The sequence below is a fragment of the Mesoplodon bidens genome (genome assembly GCF_964165515.1).
Source record: "Mesoplodon bidens genome assembly, chromosome: 13".
Taxonomy (NCBI): domain Eukaryota; kingdom Metazoa; phylum Chordata; class Mammalia; order Artiodactyla; family Ziphiidae; genus Mesoplodon; species Mesoplodon bidens.
The window spans coordinates 5,995,798-6,015,055 of NC_138169.1; the positions used below are offsets into that span (position 1 = coordinate 5,995,798).

Genomic DNA, 19,258 nt, shown 5'->3' on the forward strand with positions numbered 1-19,258 from the left:
CTGTGCCACCAGGGAAGCCCAGAATTTCCTTCTTTTTAAAGGCTGAATAACATTGGATACACCACATTGCATTTATCCACTCATCCATCGATGGACACTTGGGTTGCTTCCACCTGTTGGCTATTGTAGATAATGCTGCTGTGAACATAGATGTGCTCATATACCCCCTTTTAAAAAAGGCTTGATGAAAATGTCCCTTCTCCTGATTTTAGTTTCCACGCTGGTGAGGTATATACATTGGATTAAAGCTCAACAAACTACACATAAAAAGGATGAATGATCAGGACCTCGATAACATTTTGCTAAGTGAAAGAAGACATATGTGCTTTTTGTGTCTCTGCTTGTTTTTAAGAAATAGAGAATTATGGACACATTTGAAGACTAGTATGATTCTCTTTATCGGAGAAAAGGCAAATCCGTAGAGACAGAAAGCAGACTGGTGGTTGCCAGGGACTGGGGGAGAGAATTGAGTGCTAACGAGGTTCTGTTTCGGGTGATGAAATGTTCTGAAATTAGACTGTGGTGATGGCTGCGCAACTCTGAGAATAGACTAGAAACCATTGAGTCGCACACTTTAAATGGATACATTGTGTGGTATCTGAATCAGATCTCAATAAAACTGTCAGAAAATCCTAGTGTCGTGTTTTCAAGGTTCATCCATAACATTCATCCTTTTTAAGTGCAGTTTGATGAGCTTTATCAAATGTATGCATCTCACCAAAATCAAGGGATGGGACGTTTTCATCACCCCAAATAGCTTCCTGGTGCCCTTTTGCAGTCAGCTTCCTCCCTCCCCCGAGCCCCTGGCAACCACTGATCTGGTTTCTGTCCCTAGCGTTTTCCCTTTTCCACAATGTCATATAAGTGAAATCATATAGTATGTAGCTTTTTGTATCTGGCTCTTTCAATTTAACATAGGCTTTCTTGTCTAATTTTTTTTTTTTTTTTGGCCTTGCCTTGTGGCATGCGGGATCTTAGTTCCCCGACCAGGGATCGAACCTGTGCCCCCTGCATTGGCAGCTCAGAGTCTTAATCACTGGACCGCCAGGGAAGTCCCTAACATAGGCTTTTGGGGTTCATCCATGTCGCATTTATCAGCAGTTGGCTCCTTTTTATTACCGAACATTTATTCTATTGTATGGATGCACAGCAGTTGGTTTATCCATTGTGGATGTTTGAGTTGTTTTAAAAACAAATTTGTGGGCTTCCCTGGTGGCGCAGTGGTTGAGAGTCTGCCTGCCGATGCAGGGGACACGGGTTCGTTCCCTGGTCCGGGAAGATCCCACATGCCACGGAGCGGCTGGGCCCGTGAGCCATGGCCACTGAGCCTGCGTGTCCGAAGCCTGTGCTCCACAACGGGAGAGGCCACAAGAGTGAGAGGCCCGCGTACCGCAAAAAAAAAAAACACCAAAAAAACATATTTGTGATTGACGGACATTTAGGTAAGTCATGCTCTTAAAGGCTTCCTAGCCTTTGCAGAGGTTGGGCGCCTGCCAGGACCGCCCTCCCCATCTTCCTTCCCTGGCAAAGCCCAACTCCTTTGTTCAATCCCCAGCTCACATGCCCTCTCTTCCAGGCAGCCCTCCTGACTGTCCGGAATGAGCCTGGAGAATCTGGTTGGATAAAAGGGAAATCTGGTTGGATAAAAGGGAGTGGCGTCCAACGAGGGATCACCTTGGCCTTCTCTCTCAGCCTTTGTTTTCGGGCTGTGATCTTTGACCTTAGGGGAGGGGGCAGGGATAGAATCAGTTGTTAGTCAAAAGGCCCTGAGCTTGGCCTGTGCACTGTTATCTAATCAGCTGCCTGGTCCTGATGCCTCTGGTCCGTTGTGACCGAAACAAAGTTATCCTGTGGATCGCAAGCAGTGCAAAGTCCAACCCCCACTGGAGGTGGGGCAGTGACGGGGAGGAGGAAGGGCTGGTCACTTCGTGCCAGGTAACTGCATGGCTGATCTTCTGGGTCCCCAGGCTCTACTGTACCCTGTTCTAAGCACTTTACCTCTACATACCCACTTATTTTGGACGCTATCATTATACCCATTTTATGGATGAGGAAACTGAGGTGCAGAGAGGATCAGTGACTTATCCCAGAAGGCAGAGCTGGGTCACAGGAGATTGCCCAATGAACAGGGGTGGGACCCCAGGGCCCCAAAACCCCTTCTGTTGGAGGGAGAGACACATGGCTTCATCTGGTGACTCATCGGTTTGGCGCTGATTTATCCCTGAACCAGGTGGGCAGGCCAGGAGATTAGGAAAGCACAGAGGGATTCCAGAATTCCAAAAAAGCCTTGTCCGGGTCAAGGTTCCTTTGCCAAGAAACAGGGCTGGGGGAGGGAGGCAGGAACTGGAAACTTTTTTTAATTTTAAACCACTTTATTGAGGTATCGTTGACATTTGAAAAAACTATATGTATATAATTATGCAACTCGATGAGTTTGGAGAGAAGTATACACCTGTGAAACCATCACCACGATCAAGACGTCCATCACCTCCGAAAGTTTCCTCCCAAGCTCTTTATTTATGTTTGTTATTATTGGTAGTAGTAGTAACAGTAGTTATGCATGATGAATAAGAGTTAGCAATACTGCGTTGTATATTTCAATATTTGCTAAGAGGGTAGATCTCATGTTATATATTTTTGCTACCGAGTCCAAGCTCGCTCTGCTTGCCGCATGCCAGGCCAATAAATCAGAGACGAGGTGCTGAGGCAGGCAATACGAATTTTTTTTTCAACATTTTTATTGGAGTATAACTGCTTTAAATGTTGTGTTAGTTTCTGCTGTATAACAAAGTGAATCAGTTATACATATACATATATCCCCATATCCCCTCCCTCTTGTGTCCCCTTCCCACCCTCCCTATCCCATCCCTCTAGGTGGTCACAAAGCACCGAGCTGATCTCCCTGTGCTCTGCGGCTGCTTCCCACTAGCTATCTATTCTACATTTGGTCGTGTATATGTGTCCATGCCACTCTCTCGCTTCGTCCCAGCTTACCCTTCCCCACTCCCCATGTCCTCGAGTCCATTGTCTATACGACTGTTCATTCGTAAAGCCAGCAGACGGAGAAGACAGCCGACTAATGTCTCAAAGTAACCATCTTACAGGGTTTGGATGCTAGTTTCTTTTATAGCACAGAGAGGGGGAGGAGATGAGGAAGTAAAGTAAAATGGCCATACGTTTTGTGAATATCCCCTGGAATGTCCAGCCTCGGGGAGGGGATGTGTTCATTTCTTCTTTCTTGCAGCCATCCACAGGTGGACAGGGTCAGGATGCTTCCCTGAACAAAGGCACTTTGGTTTAACATTCAGGCAGGGGGACCGGGTTCCCCGAGGCAGGCCGTTCTGTATAGACAGAGTCCTTTAAGTGAACACAAGCAGCGGAAAGCAAAGTTTAAAGTAAAAGAAACAGATCCAACGTGGAGTCCGATTGGGCTCTTCCCTGTTACATTTTATCCCAAACACGTCAAAAGAAGGAAACTGGATTGATGTCGCGTTTTCTCCTGGCCGAGTGCGCTGACTGAAGCCAGGACAGGCGGGCCCCCTACCTACTAGCCCCGGGTGTACCTGTTCTGTGGATGGGGGATGGAGAGAGGGCATGATGGCACCGCCCGTCTGTCGCTCCTCCCCGTGGGCCTGTCTTTGTTGCTTTGGGTTAAAGATTTCCATCCTGCATGACTAACAACCGCCCCCCCCCATGCCTGCAACCCCCAGAGCAGCCTCCAGGCTGACGTTTGAATTCCACTCTCCAAGCCTGTGGCTGGTGGGAGGGAGCTGGGGGAATGGCCTCTGGGGTGGGACCTGCTGTGGGCCAGTGGGGAGGGGGAGAGCTACCCAGCCTCCCAGGCCCCAGCCCCACCCCCGCCGTAACACAGAGAGGTCACCCCCTCCGGGAGATGGTGCAGGTGAGGTGCTCCGGCAGGTGTAACAAAGGGGCATCCTGGCGGTCCAGCCGTGGCCTGAAGATGTGTGATCTGCCTCTTGGGTGTGTTTTTTGTTTTTTTTTTTTTAATGTGATGGAACTGCACATTTAAAAAAAAAATTATTTTTTAATTTATTTTTATTTTTTGGTTGTGTTGGGTCTTCGTTTCTGTGCAAGGACTTTCTCTAGTTGTGGCGAGCGGGGGCCCACTCTTCATCGCAGTGCGCGGGCCTCTCACTGTCGCGGCCTCTCTTGTTGCGGAGCACAAGCTCCAGACGCGCAGGCTCAGTAGTTGTGGCTCACGAGCCTAGTTGCCCCGCGGATATGGGATCCTCCCAGACCAGGGCTCGAACCCGTGTCCCCTGCATTGACAGGCGGATTCTCAACCACTGCGCCACCAGGGAAGCCCCCGGGTGTGTTTGATTTTGAAAAATAAGTTGCTGCCATTGAAACAATTGGGAGATGCCATAGAAACATCTGGATTTATGGCAGCTCACAAAACATGGGAGGAGCTGGAAAAACCCAAGCCCCGGGGACCTCAGGGGCCTGGAGGGAAGTTGCAGCTGCTGCCTTTGTTTTGGGGGGGGTGACCCCTTCCGTCCACCATGTCCTCCCCACCTCCATGCTCACGCGAATTGCCCTCTTGGTTGTATGTGTCAGGACTGAGCTGGGGACGGGCCCTGCCTACAGCTGTACACGGGGACTGCCACTCCATTCCTCCTCCCCTTCTCCTGGCCAGCCCCGGGATGTGCCCCCACTGGGCTCTGCAGCTCCAGAGCTGGGGGCTGGGAGGCCCGGATGCTGGCTTCCCCCTCCCTGCCTTAAACTTGGGAGAGGCGCGCTCAGGGCTGGCCCCCACCAGGGTCTTGTGGCCTTTTCCCTCGCACTGAAGAGGTCAGCAGTCACCTGTCACAGTGGACCCTCCTGCACCCTGCACCGAACTCCCTCACTTACGTCTTCACTAAAACTGACAGAGGAAACCAATAATAATAATAGTAATAATAATTATAATCATCATAATAATAATAGTGGCTGCCTCGAAGGATCGTGGTGCTAGTCAGGGAAGTGACAATGCAGCTAAGAGTCTAGAACAAGCACCTGACACAAGGCCCGCTTGGGAAATGCTCGTGTTTTTCTTTTTTTAGTTTTATATTGGAGTATAGTTGATTTACACTGTTGTGTTAGTTTCAGGTGTACAACTAAGTGATTTATATATAGTAGTGTCTATATGTTAATCCCAACCTCCTAATTTCCCTTTGGTAACCGTAAATTTGTTTTCTGTGTCTGTGAGTCTGTTTCTGTTTTGTAAATAAGTTCATTTGTATCATTTTTTTTAGACTCCACATATAAGTGATATGTGTGATATTTCTCTTTCTCTGTCCGACTTACTTCACTTAGTATAGTCATCTCTAGATCCATCCATGTTGCTGCAAATGGCATGATTTTATTCTTTTTTACGGCTGAGTAACATTCCACTGTATATGTGTACCACATCTTCTTTATCCATTCTTCTGTCGATGGACATTTAGGTTGCTTCCATGACCTGGCTATTGTAAATAGTGCTGCAGTGAACACTGAGGTGCATGTATCTTTTCGAATTAGAGTTTTCTCTGGATACATACCCAAGGGTGGGATTGCTGGACCATATGGTAGTTCTATTTTTCGTTTTTTGAGGAACCTCCATACTGTCCTTCATAGTGGCTGCACCAATTTACATTCCCACCAACAGTGTAGGAGGGTTCTCTTTTCTCCACACCCTCTCCAGCAGGGAAATACCCTTTTTTGTTGCTTTGTACGAACCGTGTTTACTAGTCACCTTTATTTGCAGGTACTGGATGCTCGGGTTATAAAAATGATCCTTGTGACTCCCGTAGCTGGTAGGAAGACGTGTTTATCAATAAAGGATTGTTACACCTGAAGGCAAGTCTCTGATCTCCTGATATTTTCAAGAGAACCCTGAAGTCCAGATTTTATGTTCAATCTCCCAGTTTTTTGTTCTTGGCAATGAGTTCAACTTTTCTTCATTTAAATGCCACGTAGGTCAAATGAGGCACAGCTGAGGCTATAGAGTCACTGGCCCCATTGTACAGATGGGAAAACTGAGGTTCAGGGCCGACCAACTTGCTCGAAGGGCCCTCGGGTCAGACTCCCTCCAATCTGCTCCTTCCCAGAGCCTGCCGGTTGGGGACACGGGGCCGAGCCTGACCTCCAGCTCCAGCCTTCTGCCTCCTCTGGGGCTGCTGCCCATTGGTTCTGGGACAGTCTGTTTGGGGACAGCGGGGGTGGCTGTCCTTGTCCTGGAAGACCACGTTCAGAGAAAGGGTGAGGGTGACGCAAGCTGCCCAGACATCTAGCTTTGCAACATTGAGCCTCTATCTGATGGGCTGGGTCAGGCTGGGTGGGGGAGGGGTTGGGTGGCACTGGGGGGACCTCCTGTGTCACTGGGGCAGGGAGCTCAGAGCTGAGGAGCGAAGCAGGGATTAGAGGCCAGTGTATCTGACAGACTCTCCGAGTGAGCTTCAGACCTGTTATCTTCCGCCGTTTAAGGAAATCAAATTTTGGCCAAGCTTTATAAATCTGGAGATTTATAGCTTATATAAATTTCTGCTTTGCTGGCTTTTCGTGGAAAACTGCTTCTGGTCTCATCTCCTTCTGCTCTCCCCCTCATAGACTCTGCTCTGGCCATGCTGGCCTCCTTGCTGTTCCTGAATGCTCGGTCTCAGCTCCTCCCTGCCTCAGGGCCTTTGCACGGGCTGTGGCTTCTTCATGGACTTACCCACCACCACCAAATACACGTGTTCCCCTCAGTGCCCTTAGTTTTTAATTTTGGTTTAGTTTTGGTCTTTTGTTTTTCCTTACATTTCACCTGCCTGACTCCTCTGTTTAAAATTGCAGTCTTCTTCCCTGTCCCTGCTCTGTTTTCACTATGCCCTGCCACATAGCATGCACTTTACCCTAATTATTGAAGACCTTTCCCTTACTGGAATAAGAGCCACACGACGTTGGAGATCTGGGTCTGTCTTGTTCGCTCTCCTATCCCCAGCTCTTAGAAAAGGGCCTGACTTGTAGTAACTGCTCAATAAATGTGTGTTGACAGACATAGAAAACAAACTTACGGTCACCAAAGGGGGAAGTGGGATGGGGAGGCCTAAATTAGGAATTTGGGATTAACAGATACACACTACTATATATAAAGTAGGTAAACAAGAAGGACCTACTGTATAGCACGAGGAACTATATTCAATATCTTACCTATAATAGTAAAGAATCTGAAAAAGAATATATATATATATATGTAAAATTGAATATTTTGCTGTACACCTGGAACATTATAAATCAATTATACTAAAGTTTTTTTAAAATGTGTGTTGAATGAATGAGTGAATGAATGAATGACACATTTGGCCCACTTTCCGCTGGGTGCCAAGTGCTGTGGTCAAGCAGCAGCCACCTCCTGGTCCCCCAGTCAGGCTGCCGTTATGAAAACACATTTTAAAAATAACACATGGGGCTTCCCTGGTGGCGCAGTGGTTAAGAATCTGCCTGCCAATGCAGGGGATACGGGTTTGATCTCTGGTCCAGGAGGATCCCACATGCCGCGGAGCAACTAAGCCCGTGCGCCACAACTACTGAAGCTCACGTGCCTAGAACCTGTGCTCTGCAACAAGAGAAGCCACCGCAATGAGAAGCCCGCACACCGCAATGAACAGTAGCTCCCGCTCGCCGCAACTAGAGAAAGCCCACACGCAGCAACAAAGACCCAATGCAGCCAAAAGTAAAATAACTAAAAAATAAAATAAATTTATAAAAAAAAATACCATGTAAAAATAATATTACCTATTAACATTAATTATGTCAACTCCAGAGCAGCATTCCCACCTCCTCCTGCCCCCAGAGCACCCCCCTCCAGGGAGCCCCTTCCCTGATGTGCCTGTGGAGTCTGCAGCACAGGCTGGCACCGGGCAGCTGTTTTGGAGCCGGGTGGGTAGGTGGGCGGGGGCCCTGGCCCTCCTCCTCACGGACCTGTTTGTCTCACCCCCACAGAATGTGCGCATCGACCCCAGCAGCCTGTCCTTCAACATGTGGAAGGAGATCCCCGTCCCCTTCTACCTCTCTGTCTACTTTTTTGATGTCGTCAACCCCAAGGAGATCCTCCAAGGCCAGAAGCCGCAGGTGCGGGAGCGTGGACCCTATGTGTACAGGTGAGGATGGAGGGGGCTGGGCTGGCACTCAGGTCATCACCCCATTTTACAGATGAGAAAACAGGCCCCTCGCAGCAGTGGGGCTTGTTCAAGGTCAATCTGCTTCTCCCAGTCTGGTGCTGTAGTGCTTGAGACTTGGAGCGTGACTGCCTGGCTTTGCCACTCAGCAGCTCTCTGACCATGGGCACAGGCCTTTCCTTCCCTGTGCCTCAGTTTCCCGCTCTGTAAAATGGGGATGACAGTACGCACTGTGGGTGGTTATGAGGATTGGATAAGATGGTTAGCGGAAAGCCCAGCACAGTGCCTGGCATGTAGTAAGTGCTCAATAAACATCAGCTGTTAACATAGTATTGTTACCTGAGTTCAGCTGCTCGCTGCTCAGAAGGCAAGTGTTGGGACTTCCCTGGCGGTCCAGTGGCTAAGACTCTGAGCTTCCACTGAAGGGGGCACAGTGTCCCTGGTTGGGGAACTAAGATCCTATATGCCGTGAGGTGCGGCCAAAAAGTAAAAAAAAAAAAAAAAAAAAAGAGGCAAGTGTTGGTTGGAAAGGAAAGGTTGCTTTATTCAGGAGGCCGGCAACCTGGGGAGAAGGCAGACTCATGTCCAAAAACCAGTTCCAAAGATTCTGCTTGACCAGGAAAGTTTTTAAAGGGAAATCATTTGGGGAGCGGGTCAGAGCCTTCATCACCTCCCACTGTGTGCAGACTTTCTTCTGATTGGTTGGTGATGAGGTAACAGGGCGGTGTCCCAGGAATCTTGTGCTCGGCCTGAAGTTACCATCCTCCACCTGGGTGGGGGTCTTAGTTCCTACAGAAGAACTCAAAGATATTGTTCTGTGTATCCCTTGAGGGGGAACCAGGACCCTGCCCCAAGGCTGCACTATTGTCTCCTGACTGCTCCTCCCTTATCTCTGCATCCCCTCCCTCCCCTGATTAGCAACTGTTTGAACCTGCCCTTTGGAACTCAGGGGAGGTCAAGGAAGCTGAATGAAGCCTATTTCCTACAAACAAAAAACGGGGGACATGGAAAGGGTATGTTGGGGTCCTGCTCCGTTCCATTCTGACCACTGCTGCCTCAGCCTCTTCGTTTGATCGTTTTCTTTGGGAGGGTGCATATCTCCAGTGGCTACTGAGCTCCTTGGATTGGCCCGAGCAGTTTTCCAAGAGGCAGGGAGGCCTGTTGGAATAGGAGGCCCGATTTCTTGTTCTGCCTGTTGTGCCTTCAGGAAACTGTGATCCTGGCTTAGCTCACCCATGAAAAGCTTCTATATCAGAGCTGAGTCTGGTTTGCCAAAGTTCCTATTTATTCCTTCGTTCCGTAAGCGTTTATTGAGTGCCTCCTGTGTGCCAAGCACTGTGCCAGTTCGCTGTTTTTGTTTTGTTTTATTAAGTATTTATTTATTTGGCTGCGCTAGGTCTTAGTTGCGGCAGGCGGGCTCCTTAGTTGTGGCATGCAAACTCTTAGTTGTGGCATGCATGTGGGGTCTAGTTCCCGGACCAGGGATCGAACCCAGGCCCCCTGCATTGGGGGTGCGGAGTCTTAGCCGCTGGACCCCCAGGGAAGTCCCCCAGTTCACTGTTAAAGGCAGACAAAAGCCCCTGCCTCACAGAGCTGACATTCCGATGGGGAGCGAGCGGGGAGGGAATAAACAAGTGGACAAGTAAGGTAAAACCAAGCAGCCTAAATGCTGGTGTGTTAGGAGTGAGGGGGATAGTGGGAGAGAGGAAGCCCGAGAACGGGATGGAGTCAGATGGTGAGGACCCCGGAGGCCACAGTAGGAGCTTGATTTTATCCTGTGTGCAAAGGAGGGTAGTGGGCGAGAGGATGACGTGATCTGATTTCCCCTCTCCAAAGATTCTTCTGGATGCTCTGTGGAGAACAGTTTGCAGAACAAGAGGGAATAATGACAGCATAACAGCAGTGAAACTTGCAGCTGATTTGTAATGTTTTCTTTGCATCTGACAACCATTTTAATTGCTTGATGTGCATTAACTCACTTAATCCTCACAAGTAGGGGCCTAATGAAGTAGGTTTTGTTATTACTCCCATTTTATTTTATTTTATTTTTGGCCTTGCCCTGCGGCATGTGGGGTCTTAGTTCCCGACCGGGGATTGAACCCGTGCCCCCTGCAACGGAAGTGTGGAGTCTTAACCACTGTACCGTCAGGAAAGTCCCATTACTCCCATTTTATAGGTGGGAAGACTGAGGCTGGGGTAGTAAATGATGGAGACAGGATTCAAGTCCCCACCCTCTGTCTTCAGAGTGCATATTCCTAACCACCATCCTCCCCGCCTACCCTGGAGGAGCAGGGAAGCCCGGGAAGAGACTGATGAGGGACAGCGGCGGCTTGGCCAGGGGGAGGGGGGCGTGTTGGGATTTGGTTACAGAGGCTTTGGTGCCGTGTCCTGCAGTGGGCAGGCGGCGGGAGGACAGATGCAGGGGAGGCGGACAAGCTCGGTGCAGACATCCGAGGGCCTCTGGCTCCCAGGCAGCTGACCCACCGGCTTCCTCGCCCACAGGGAGTTCAGACACAAGAGCAACATCACCTTCAACGACAATGACACGGTGTCCTTCCTCGAGTACCGCAGCTTCCAGTTCCAGCCTGACAAGTCCCGCGGCCTGGAGAGCGACAATATCGTCATGCCTAACATCCTGGTCTTGGTGAGGCGCCCCTTCCGTCTCTCTGTCTGCCCCCTGCACCAGTCAGTCCCTTGAGGGCACAGCCTGTGGCTCCTGCGGTGACATTAAGCCCAGTGGGCTTCCTGGGCGCATCCTGGGCTCTGGTTTGGGGATATTGGCCAAAGTCATGGTCTCCCTCTTTTCAATTCTGTAAATCTAAAATCTCCAAAAGGAGGTACTGGCTGGGGGGAGCTGAACGGGGGTCCGTGTCGTCGTCTGTGGTGTTTAGGGGGAGGTTAAGGGCAGGGCGTCCGTTCTCTGCAGGTGAGAGTCATGGTAGTAGCTGGATTTACTGCCTGCCATGAGTGTCAGGGTCCCCAAGACCACCCCCAGGTTCGCTGACTCACTAGGAGGGCTCACAGGACCCAGCAGATGTGGTCCTGCTCTTGGCTATGGTTTGGCAGAGTGGAAGGAGACAGAACAGACTCAGCAGAGGGAAGGGGCACGTGGGGTGGAGACCAGACACAGGCTTCCAGAGCCCTCTCCCAGGGGAGTCACACGGCGCACGCTTCATTCCTTCAGCGGTGACTCGTGACAATACAGGTGGGTGTCCTCCACCAGGAACGCCCACTAGAGACTCAGCGTCCAGGGTGTTTATTGGGGGGTGGTCACGTAGGTGCCCTCTGCCTGGCACAGACCCAGGTTCCAGGAAAGCAGGTGGTCTGCATAAACCACGTTGGTACAGTCCAGGAGCAGTGAGCCCCTCTTAGTTAGGGGGTGTGAGAGCCCTCCTAAAGCCAGGATCTCAGACACCAGCCAAAGGCCAGCCTGGCCAGCAGGCCTTTCTAGAGAGTCTCAGGCCTGCTGGATGAGTATCTTGCTAACACTGCGTGTTAGAACTTGTGTTTAAGGCTGTACACATGTTACCTTGTTTACTTGTCAGCGATCCCATGGTCATTAGGGACCATTATTTTCTCCATTTGTAGAGGAGGAGAACTGAAGAACAGAGAGGTTAGGTGACTTACCTAAGGTCGCTCAGCTACTGAGTAGCAGATTAGGGTTTTGAACCTGCGAAGTTTGGGCTATGAGTCTGCCCTCTGTGGCACTCAGCCCTCCATTCAATCCTCTGTCCACCCAGTTGAAGGTCATCCGTCATTTGCTCTGGGCCTGGCCCCGGGCTGGGCTCAGGATCAGACGTGAAGGCACCTGGTAAGTCCGTTGGGTGGACGGAACAGAAGCTCAGAAAATGCAGCCCAAAGCCTTGCAGCTGCCCCCCTCAGAGATACGCATGTTTTGGCAGTGAAGTCATTTTCTCCCACCGAGCCGGTTGGCAAAGACTGTGTGATAACGCCCAGGGCTTAGGAGCGTGTGTGGAAACAGATACTGTCGTTAGGCATGGAACTGGTATGAGGTGTTGGAAGGTAGTGATTTTCAATGTAAATTGCACACGCCTTTGACCTCAGAAATTTCATAGGTAGGAATTTGTCCTCTTGACAGAATAACACACGTGGGCAAAGATGTTTGTTCTCAAGGATATTTATTTCAGCAACATATTCAGAGCAAACATCTAGAAGCAACCTAAACGTGTGTTATGTGGAGTTATGTTGTGAGAATCTACTGCGGGTGGGCAGTGGACTAGTATACAGCCAGCAAAAGGAGTCAGGGCTGCAGGGTGTGTCATGGAACAGTCTCTTAGTTAAATCTAACTGGGGAAAAGCAAGGTGCAGAACACATGTGTGAGGCCCCTACTTATAATATTTCTAAAGGAGAAATACTTGCACGCACATACCCACTTCCACACAAGCGCTTTTACGTGCCTAGACCAGGGTGGGCTTCTTCTGTAAAAGGCCAGATAGATATTTTAGCCTTGGATGCCTAGATGTTCTCTGTTGCAGCTGATCAGCTCTGAAAGTATAACACAAAAGCAGCCCAAGACAAAAACATAAATGAGTGGGTGTGGCTATATTCCAGTGGAACTGTTTCATGAATATGGGAATGTGAGTTTCATATAATTTTCATGTTTTTCAGAGTAGTCTTCTTTTGTTTTCCTTTCAACCATTTGAAAATATAAAAAAACATTCTTAGCTCCCGGACTGTACAAAAGCAGGCCGTGGGCTGGCTTTGGCCCACGGGCCATAGTTTGCTGACTTCTGGTGTAGATTCTCTCTGCAGGAATACTCAAGACCCCAGAGCGGTGGGTTGCCTTGGGGGAGAAGAATAGGAAGAGGAGGGTCAGGGGTTGGAGAGGGACTTTTGTTTTGTATCCTTTTATGATTTTTAAAAACCATCTATTTATTACCTTTAGAAAATCATAATGTTAAGGAGACCCTTGTGAGTTCCCATGGAATCAGACCTCTGTGTTTTAGGAAATGCTGGCTCTGTTCCCGTTTCTACAGGTGGAGATTAGCTTTTGGATGAGATGCCTTTAAAAAACAAAGCAAGTGCCAAGACAGTATCTCCAGAGGAAAGCAAAAATTAGAAAATAAAATCACCTAAGTTCTAAGCACCCAGATATTGGGTAGAACAGGTGCTTGGGGTCTTGGAGTTTGGGAGGGAGATGCTAAGGACGTAGAGTCGAGTCTCCATGAAGATTCTTTTGGCTACAAGGTTATAGTAAAAGGTGCTCTAAATTGGTATAGGCAAAAAGGGCATATGTGGGCTCTTGTTACTGAAAGGGCAGGAGTTGGTCTGGTTTCCGATGTGGCTTGATCCAGAGTGCAAAGAAGGTTGCCCGGATCTGTGATGGTTCCATGCTCTGGCCGACCTGCCCCTCAGGGTGGCTACAGCCTTGCACACCCCACGTTCAAGGACAGCCGCAGGCACTTCCCCTCTCTACCCAACAGTCCCAGCCGACTGGCTCCTTGGGGCTTGTTGGCTGTGATTGGGCTACATACACATAGAGAGGAACGTTTCTTTCTTACTGTTTTTTTAAAAAATACTTATTTGTTTGGCTGCATTGGGTCTTGGTGCGGCATGTGGGGTCTTTCGTTGCGGCGCGCAGGCTTCTCTCTAGTTGTGGTGTGCGGGCTCCAGAGCACACAGGCTTAGTTGCCCTGCGGCATGTGGGATCTTAGTTCCCCAACCAGGGATCGAACCCACGTCCCCTGCATTGGAAGGCAGATTCTTAACCACTGGACCACCAGGGAAGTCCCGAGAGGAACGTTTCTTATTGGCCAGGCCTAAGGCACATGCCTGCCTGTGGGGCTAGGGTTGGAGTTAACTCGGCCTGAACTCAAGAGCACAGGTGGCCCTATTCCTGAAGGATCAGGGAATGGTTCCGGATGACCCAGACGCCCTGCATGTCCACTGCAGGGACCCTTCTAGGCCTGAACGTTTCTCTAGATGGGCTGTGCCTTGAAGCCTGGCTTGAAGTTCAGGGAGCTCAGACCCGCTCTGTCTGGCCTCTAACCCGTGGTGTCCCCTGGCTCTGCAGAGTGCAGCAATGATGATGGAGAATGGGCCCATGAGCCTGAAGCTGATCATGACCTTGGCATTCAGCACCCTTGGTGAACGTGCCTTCATGAACCGCACTGTCAGCGAGATCATGTGGGGCTACGAGGATCCCCTCATCCACCTCATCAATAAGTACTTCCCAAACATGTTCCCCTTCAAGGGCAAGTTCGGGTTATTTGCTGAGGTAAGTGTGGCCCAGTGAGAAGCTCAGGGCCTCTGTCTTGTCCTCCACTGGCACAGCCAGGGAACCGGTTACCAGCTCGCTCTTGGAGCTGGCTGGGGGCCCAGGAGCTGTGGGTTGTAAATTACAGAAAATCTAACTCAAACTGGCTTAAGCAAAAGAGAGAATTCATTGGCTTATATAATTGAAAACTCTAGGGGTGGTTTCAGATGCAGCTTGATCCAGGCTCAAATGATGTTACTGTTGCTGAAAGAAAAGGGAGTGGCTGCTGGGGAGGCGGGTCACCAATGTCAACTATAGCATTGCTCTGAGTTGCCTGCTTTTTCTTCATCTTGACCCCTGGTAACCTAGTAGGGTCAGTGATTGGGATCCTGAATCATGATCTGATGTAGAGTCAGATCCCTGACCTTGGCTCCCTCAGCCACGAATTGTAACCAGTCCTCTGAGTTGCTCCAGCTTCAGCCTCCTTTTGGGGCTCCGCTGACCTGGTGTTGGGGGCAGTGGGAGGGAGAAATCCTGATTCTGTTCTGGGCACATGATAGCTGCTCAGTACCTTTTTGACTAGGATGACAGGTTCTGGGTGTGTGGGTAAGTTGGCAAGTTTAAGGTAAGTGACATGATTCTTGTCAAAGCAAACTGTAAGCTTGTAAACAAATGAAAGTTATTACCAATTGAGTAGCATGTTAAAACTTATTTTTGAGTATGTATAGTGGAAATCCCAAAATAACAGCCCAGCAGGGACTGTTCAGTGTTCCTGTGGTGGTCTCACACTCTTGAGGGATCTAGAATTCTTCTACTACGCTGCTCTGCCCTCCTGAGGGTGTGGTTTCCATGCTCAAGATTACCACATGGTCCAAGATGGCTGCCAGAGCACCGGCTATCGCATCCACATTCTAGGCAACAGCAGGAAGTAGGAAGTGGTGGGGGTTTTAGGGGCCGTCAGGGGAGCTGAGGACAAAGCAGAATGTACCAGCTGTTTCCCTCGTTAGGAGGGAGAAAACCAAGTTCCGCTTGCTTTCCATTGCCCAGAACTTAGTCATGTGGCCACACTTGGCTGCAAGGCAAGCTGGAAAATGTTACCTTTTAGCTGGTGTGTTGGTGCCCTGAGTAAGGTTTGGGTTTTGTTCTGAAGGAGAAAGGGGAGAATGGACTTTGGGTAGTGACTAGCAGTCTCTGATACACTTTGTCTATTATAATGACTGTGTTAGTATCCTTTTGGGTGAGCATTTATTAATAATAATAACAATAATAATAATAAAGCATTTTGAGTTCTTATCATCTCTCAGGCACTGTGCTCAGCAGTTTTACACATTAGCTCTTTTAATATTCTCATATTTAATAGTGGCTCCTGTTGCAGTCCCCTTATATTGGCTAAAGTTTGGGCTCATGAAGCTCTAAATGGACAGGTGACAGAACACACAGATATTAGGAAGCCAGGGCAGGCTTTGAACTTGGGCCCTGTTGGCTTAACCAGTCAGTAATCAAGGTAGCTCTTTGGCCACTAAACGACCCCTATTGAGTTCCTAATGGGTGCTACACCTTACATTGTATGGCGTCCTCGGAGGTAAAAGGGTGCTTTCTAGATTTTACCCAGCAGCCACTCATTTCTTTGTACGCTTTGCATGTTTTTGCTTTGAATTAGAAATCTTTTTCTAAGAAATACCCTCAGGGTGCCAAAGCCTGTCTAGAAAGTACTTGATAAACATCAGGTCCTGTGTGCCTGTATGCTTCAGGATACGCCAGGTTTAACAGCCCTCAAATCTCAGTGGCTTAAAACAACAAAAGTGTATCTCTTGCTTATATGCCATGTCCAGTGCGGGTGACCCGTGGGCCTCTGCTCTTTGCTGTCACTCAGGGACCCAGGCTGAGGGAGGCTCCAGCTGGACACACACTTCCCTGGTTTCTGTAACAGCGACAGAAAGCACGGGGAAATTCTCATGCACCGGCTCTTAAAGCTTCCACCTGGAAGTGACAAACCACTTCTCTCCTCATTGATCGTTTTCACTGATCAAAGAGGTCACGTGGCCATGCTTTATTTTAACTTGGGGGCAGTAACGGGGTGACCCTACCATTCACCTAGGAGGAGAACCAGACTCTCCTAGAGTCTGGGAGGGAAGGTGGGACTCTTTCTAGGACGGATGCTGTCATCAGGGGAGTGTCCCTCCTAGAAAGCCCCCAAGTCCTCCTCCTCTTGACCCCCAGGCGCTGGGGATGCAGCGGTGAACAAGATGACGAGGCCCCTGTCCTCCGGGTGAAGAGGGAGCCGCCTGTAACTAAGCGGGCTGGCTTGACTACTGGTCCCCGGGTCCTTTGTCTCCATCCTGGGGCTTAAAGGTGTCATTCTCTGCCGTTGTCTGCAGCTCAACAACTCTGATTCCGGGCTCTTCACGGTGTTCACGGGGGTCAAAAACTTCAGCAGGATCCATCTCGTGGACAAGTGGAACGGGGTCAGCAAGGTGAGGGCAAGAGGCGCCGGCCGTCCTGTACAGGGGCCGGGTAGGGATGGCAGGGGCTGCCAGGGCAGGCCACCTAGTACACCTTCTTCCTCTTAAAACAGGGGTTTGGGATTGACATGTACACACTGCTATACGTAAAATAGATAACCAACAAAGACCTACTGTATAGCACAGGAAATGCTGCTCAATATTCTGTAATAAGCTAAATGGGAAAAGAGTTTGAAAAAGAATAGATACACGTATATGTAGAACTGAATCACTTTGCTGTACACCTGGAACTAACACAACATTGTTAATCAACTATGCTCCAATTAACAAAACAAAACAAAACAAAAACAGGAGGGGGTTGCACCCGCAGGAGAGATGCTCTCAGAGTTGGGGATCTTACCTATGTTTAAGGCTCAACTAAGACTTCCCTGGCGGTCCAGTGGTTAAGACTCAGGGCTTCCACTGCAGGGGGCACGGGTTCAACCCGGTTGGGGAAGTTCCACATGCCGCAAGATGCGGCTAAAAACAAAAACAAAAAAACGAAAAAAAAACCAAACCCAAAAACCTAGCTCTTTGTTCCAGGTGTGTGTGGGGGGCATAGACACTGATTATGTACGTGTATGCTAGGAACAGAAGTGTTTCTTTGATGCTTCACTTACAAGAATGCTTCAAAAATATTACACTGATGATATAACCATCCATTGCAGTAAAAGATTATTGAGTAAAAAAAAAATTACGCTAGAAACACAGGAAGACATTCGCATGAAAAAATAAAATAATAGATATAAAGTGCACTTTGTATAACTTCACACACCCAGCCCCACTCCCACCTGAGTCACAGAGGAAACCCTGAGTTATCAGCGTTGGGTATATTCTTCCTGTCTATTTGTATCGATTTGCACGTGGGTTTTTTTTTTTTTTCTTCTTGGAGCAGAGTGAAATCATCCTATGTGCATTGTTTTGCGACTTGCTTTTTTTACCTGGTGGCCTTTTGTTATCATGCACAAGAATGATTGTGCAGTGGTGGTGCTCACACCTGCCAAACGCTTATCTGGGTGATGGTGGCAAAGACCTGAGGGGGGGCGGACAGGTTATTCCCCATCAGTGCCCAGAGTGGCAGGGTTACCATTTGCAGCCATTAATAACCGTTCCGAATGGGCGCTACTGAACTTCTCTTTGGCTTGCTTTTTCAATATAAAAATGTACAGGGACTTCCCTGGAGAGCCGTTGGTTAGGACTCTGTGCTTCCACTGCAGGGGACCTGGGTTCGATCCCTGGTCGGGGAACTGAGATTCCACATGGGACCCCCCCCAAAAAAAAATATATATATATATATAAATGTACACATGCTTAAAAACCTTCTCCTAGGACAGAGGGGTAGAGTGTGAGAAGTCTGTTTTTTTTCTGTCCAGATCTCACTCCCCAGAGGCAACTACTGTTTTGAGATCTGGTAGCCACCATTATTATTTTAAATATTTTCCTTACTGGGCTACCTTCTAACTTGATCTGTTTTCAGGAAGTGTCCTTCCTCTCTGAGAGGTGAGGAGGTCAGTGTCCCCTGCTCACTGTGCTCCTTGGAGATGTGAGTGACAGGTCCATTTTACAGATGAAGTAACTGAGTCCCCAGCAAAGTTGCACATTCAGGGATCTATGGTTAGGGAGTGGGGAGCTGCCGTCGACAGTGTCTCTGGCTGTCTACACAGCCTGCTCACCTTGCACCAGGCTGTCTCTCCGAGGGGACAGGCTTCTGTCAATTGGGTAGTGACATCCCCCAGGGCACATGGCCCGTGAAGTCACAGCTCCAAGTCAGGTTGGAAATTCCCAAGAGCATTTCTTTAAGAGGTCTTGCGTCCCCACAGGTCAATTTCTGGCATTCCGATCAGTGCAACATGATTAATGGGACTTCCGGGCAGATGTGGGCACCATTTATGACTCCTGAATCCTCGCTGGAATTCTACAGCCCCGAGGCCTGCCGGTAATTGCCCTGACGTGGGACATTCTGGGCCTCCTGGGAAATCTGCCTTGTGGCTGCTCAGAGCCGAATCAAGTGGCTTGTGGTGTGAACTTGCAAAGCGCTTGGCTCTCTGTGTGTCCACCGGCCTTTGGCGCCATCTTGAATTCTCTTTGGCGCCATCTTGAATTCTCTTTGGTTGCACCATGAAGAGCCAAACGCCAATTGCTGGTGCTTTTGCAAGGCCCAGAGAGAGGTCGTGGTGGGCAGGAAATGGGTAGGATTGCAGGGGACTGTGCAATAAGGCAAGCGATGGGCGGGGGTGGGGGGGGCTCCCTGTGCTGTTTGCCTGGCTGCCCTAATTTCCCATTGGATGCTGTGACATCTGGATGCCTCTCCTGAAGCCCCTTCAGCCTCCAGAGTAGCAGCCTCGGAGGTCAGCTTGCGGCTGAACAATTGCAGTGGCCCCGGCCGAGGGGTGAGAAGAGA

General features: G+C 49.4%; 1 protein-coding gene across 3 annotated transcripts in view; it reads left to right on the forward strand.

The window, feature by feature from the left end:
- Positions 1–19,258, forward strand: part of SCARB1 (scavenger receptor class B member 1) — a 79,688-nt gene that overhangs the window by 34,860 nt on the left and 25,570 nt on the right. For all 3 annotated transcript variants that reach the window (XM_081252800.1, XM_081252801.1, XM_081252802.1), the window contains exons 2-6: positions 7,963–8,120; positions 10,641–10,782; positions 14,174–14,377; positions 16,735–16,830; positions 18,678–18,793. In XM_081252800.1, coding sequence (XP_081108926.1) covers positions 7,963–8,120; positions 10,641–10,782; positions 14,174–14,377; positions 16,735–16,830; positions 18,678–18,793 — 716 coding nt within the window. The remainder of the gene's footprint in view (positions 1–7,962; positions 8,121–10,640; positions 10,783–14,173; positions 14,378–16,734; positions 16,831–18,677; positions 18,794–19,258) is intronic.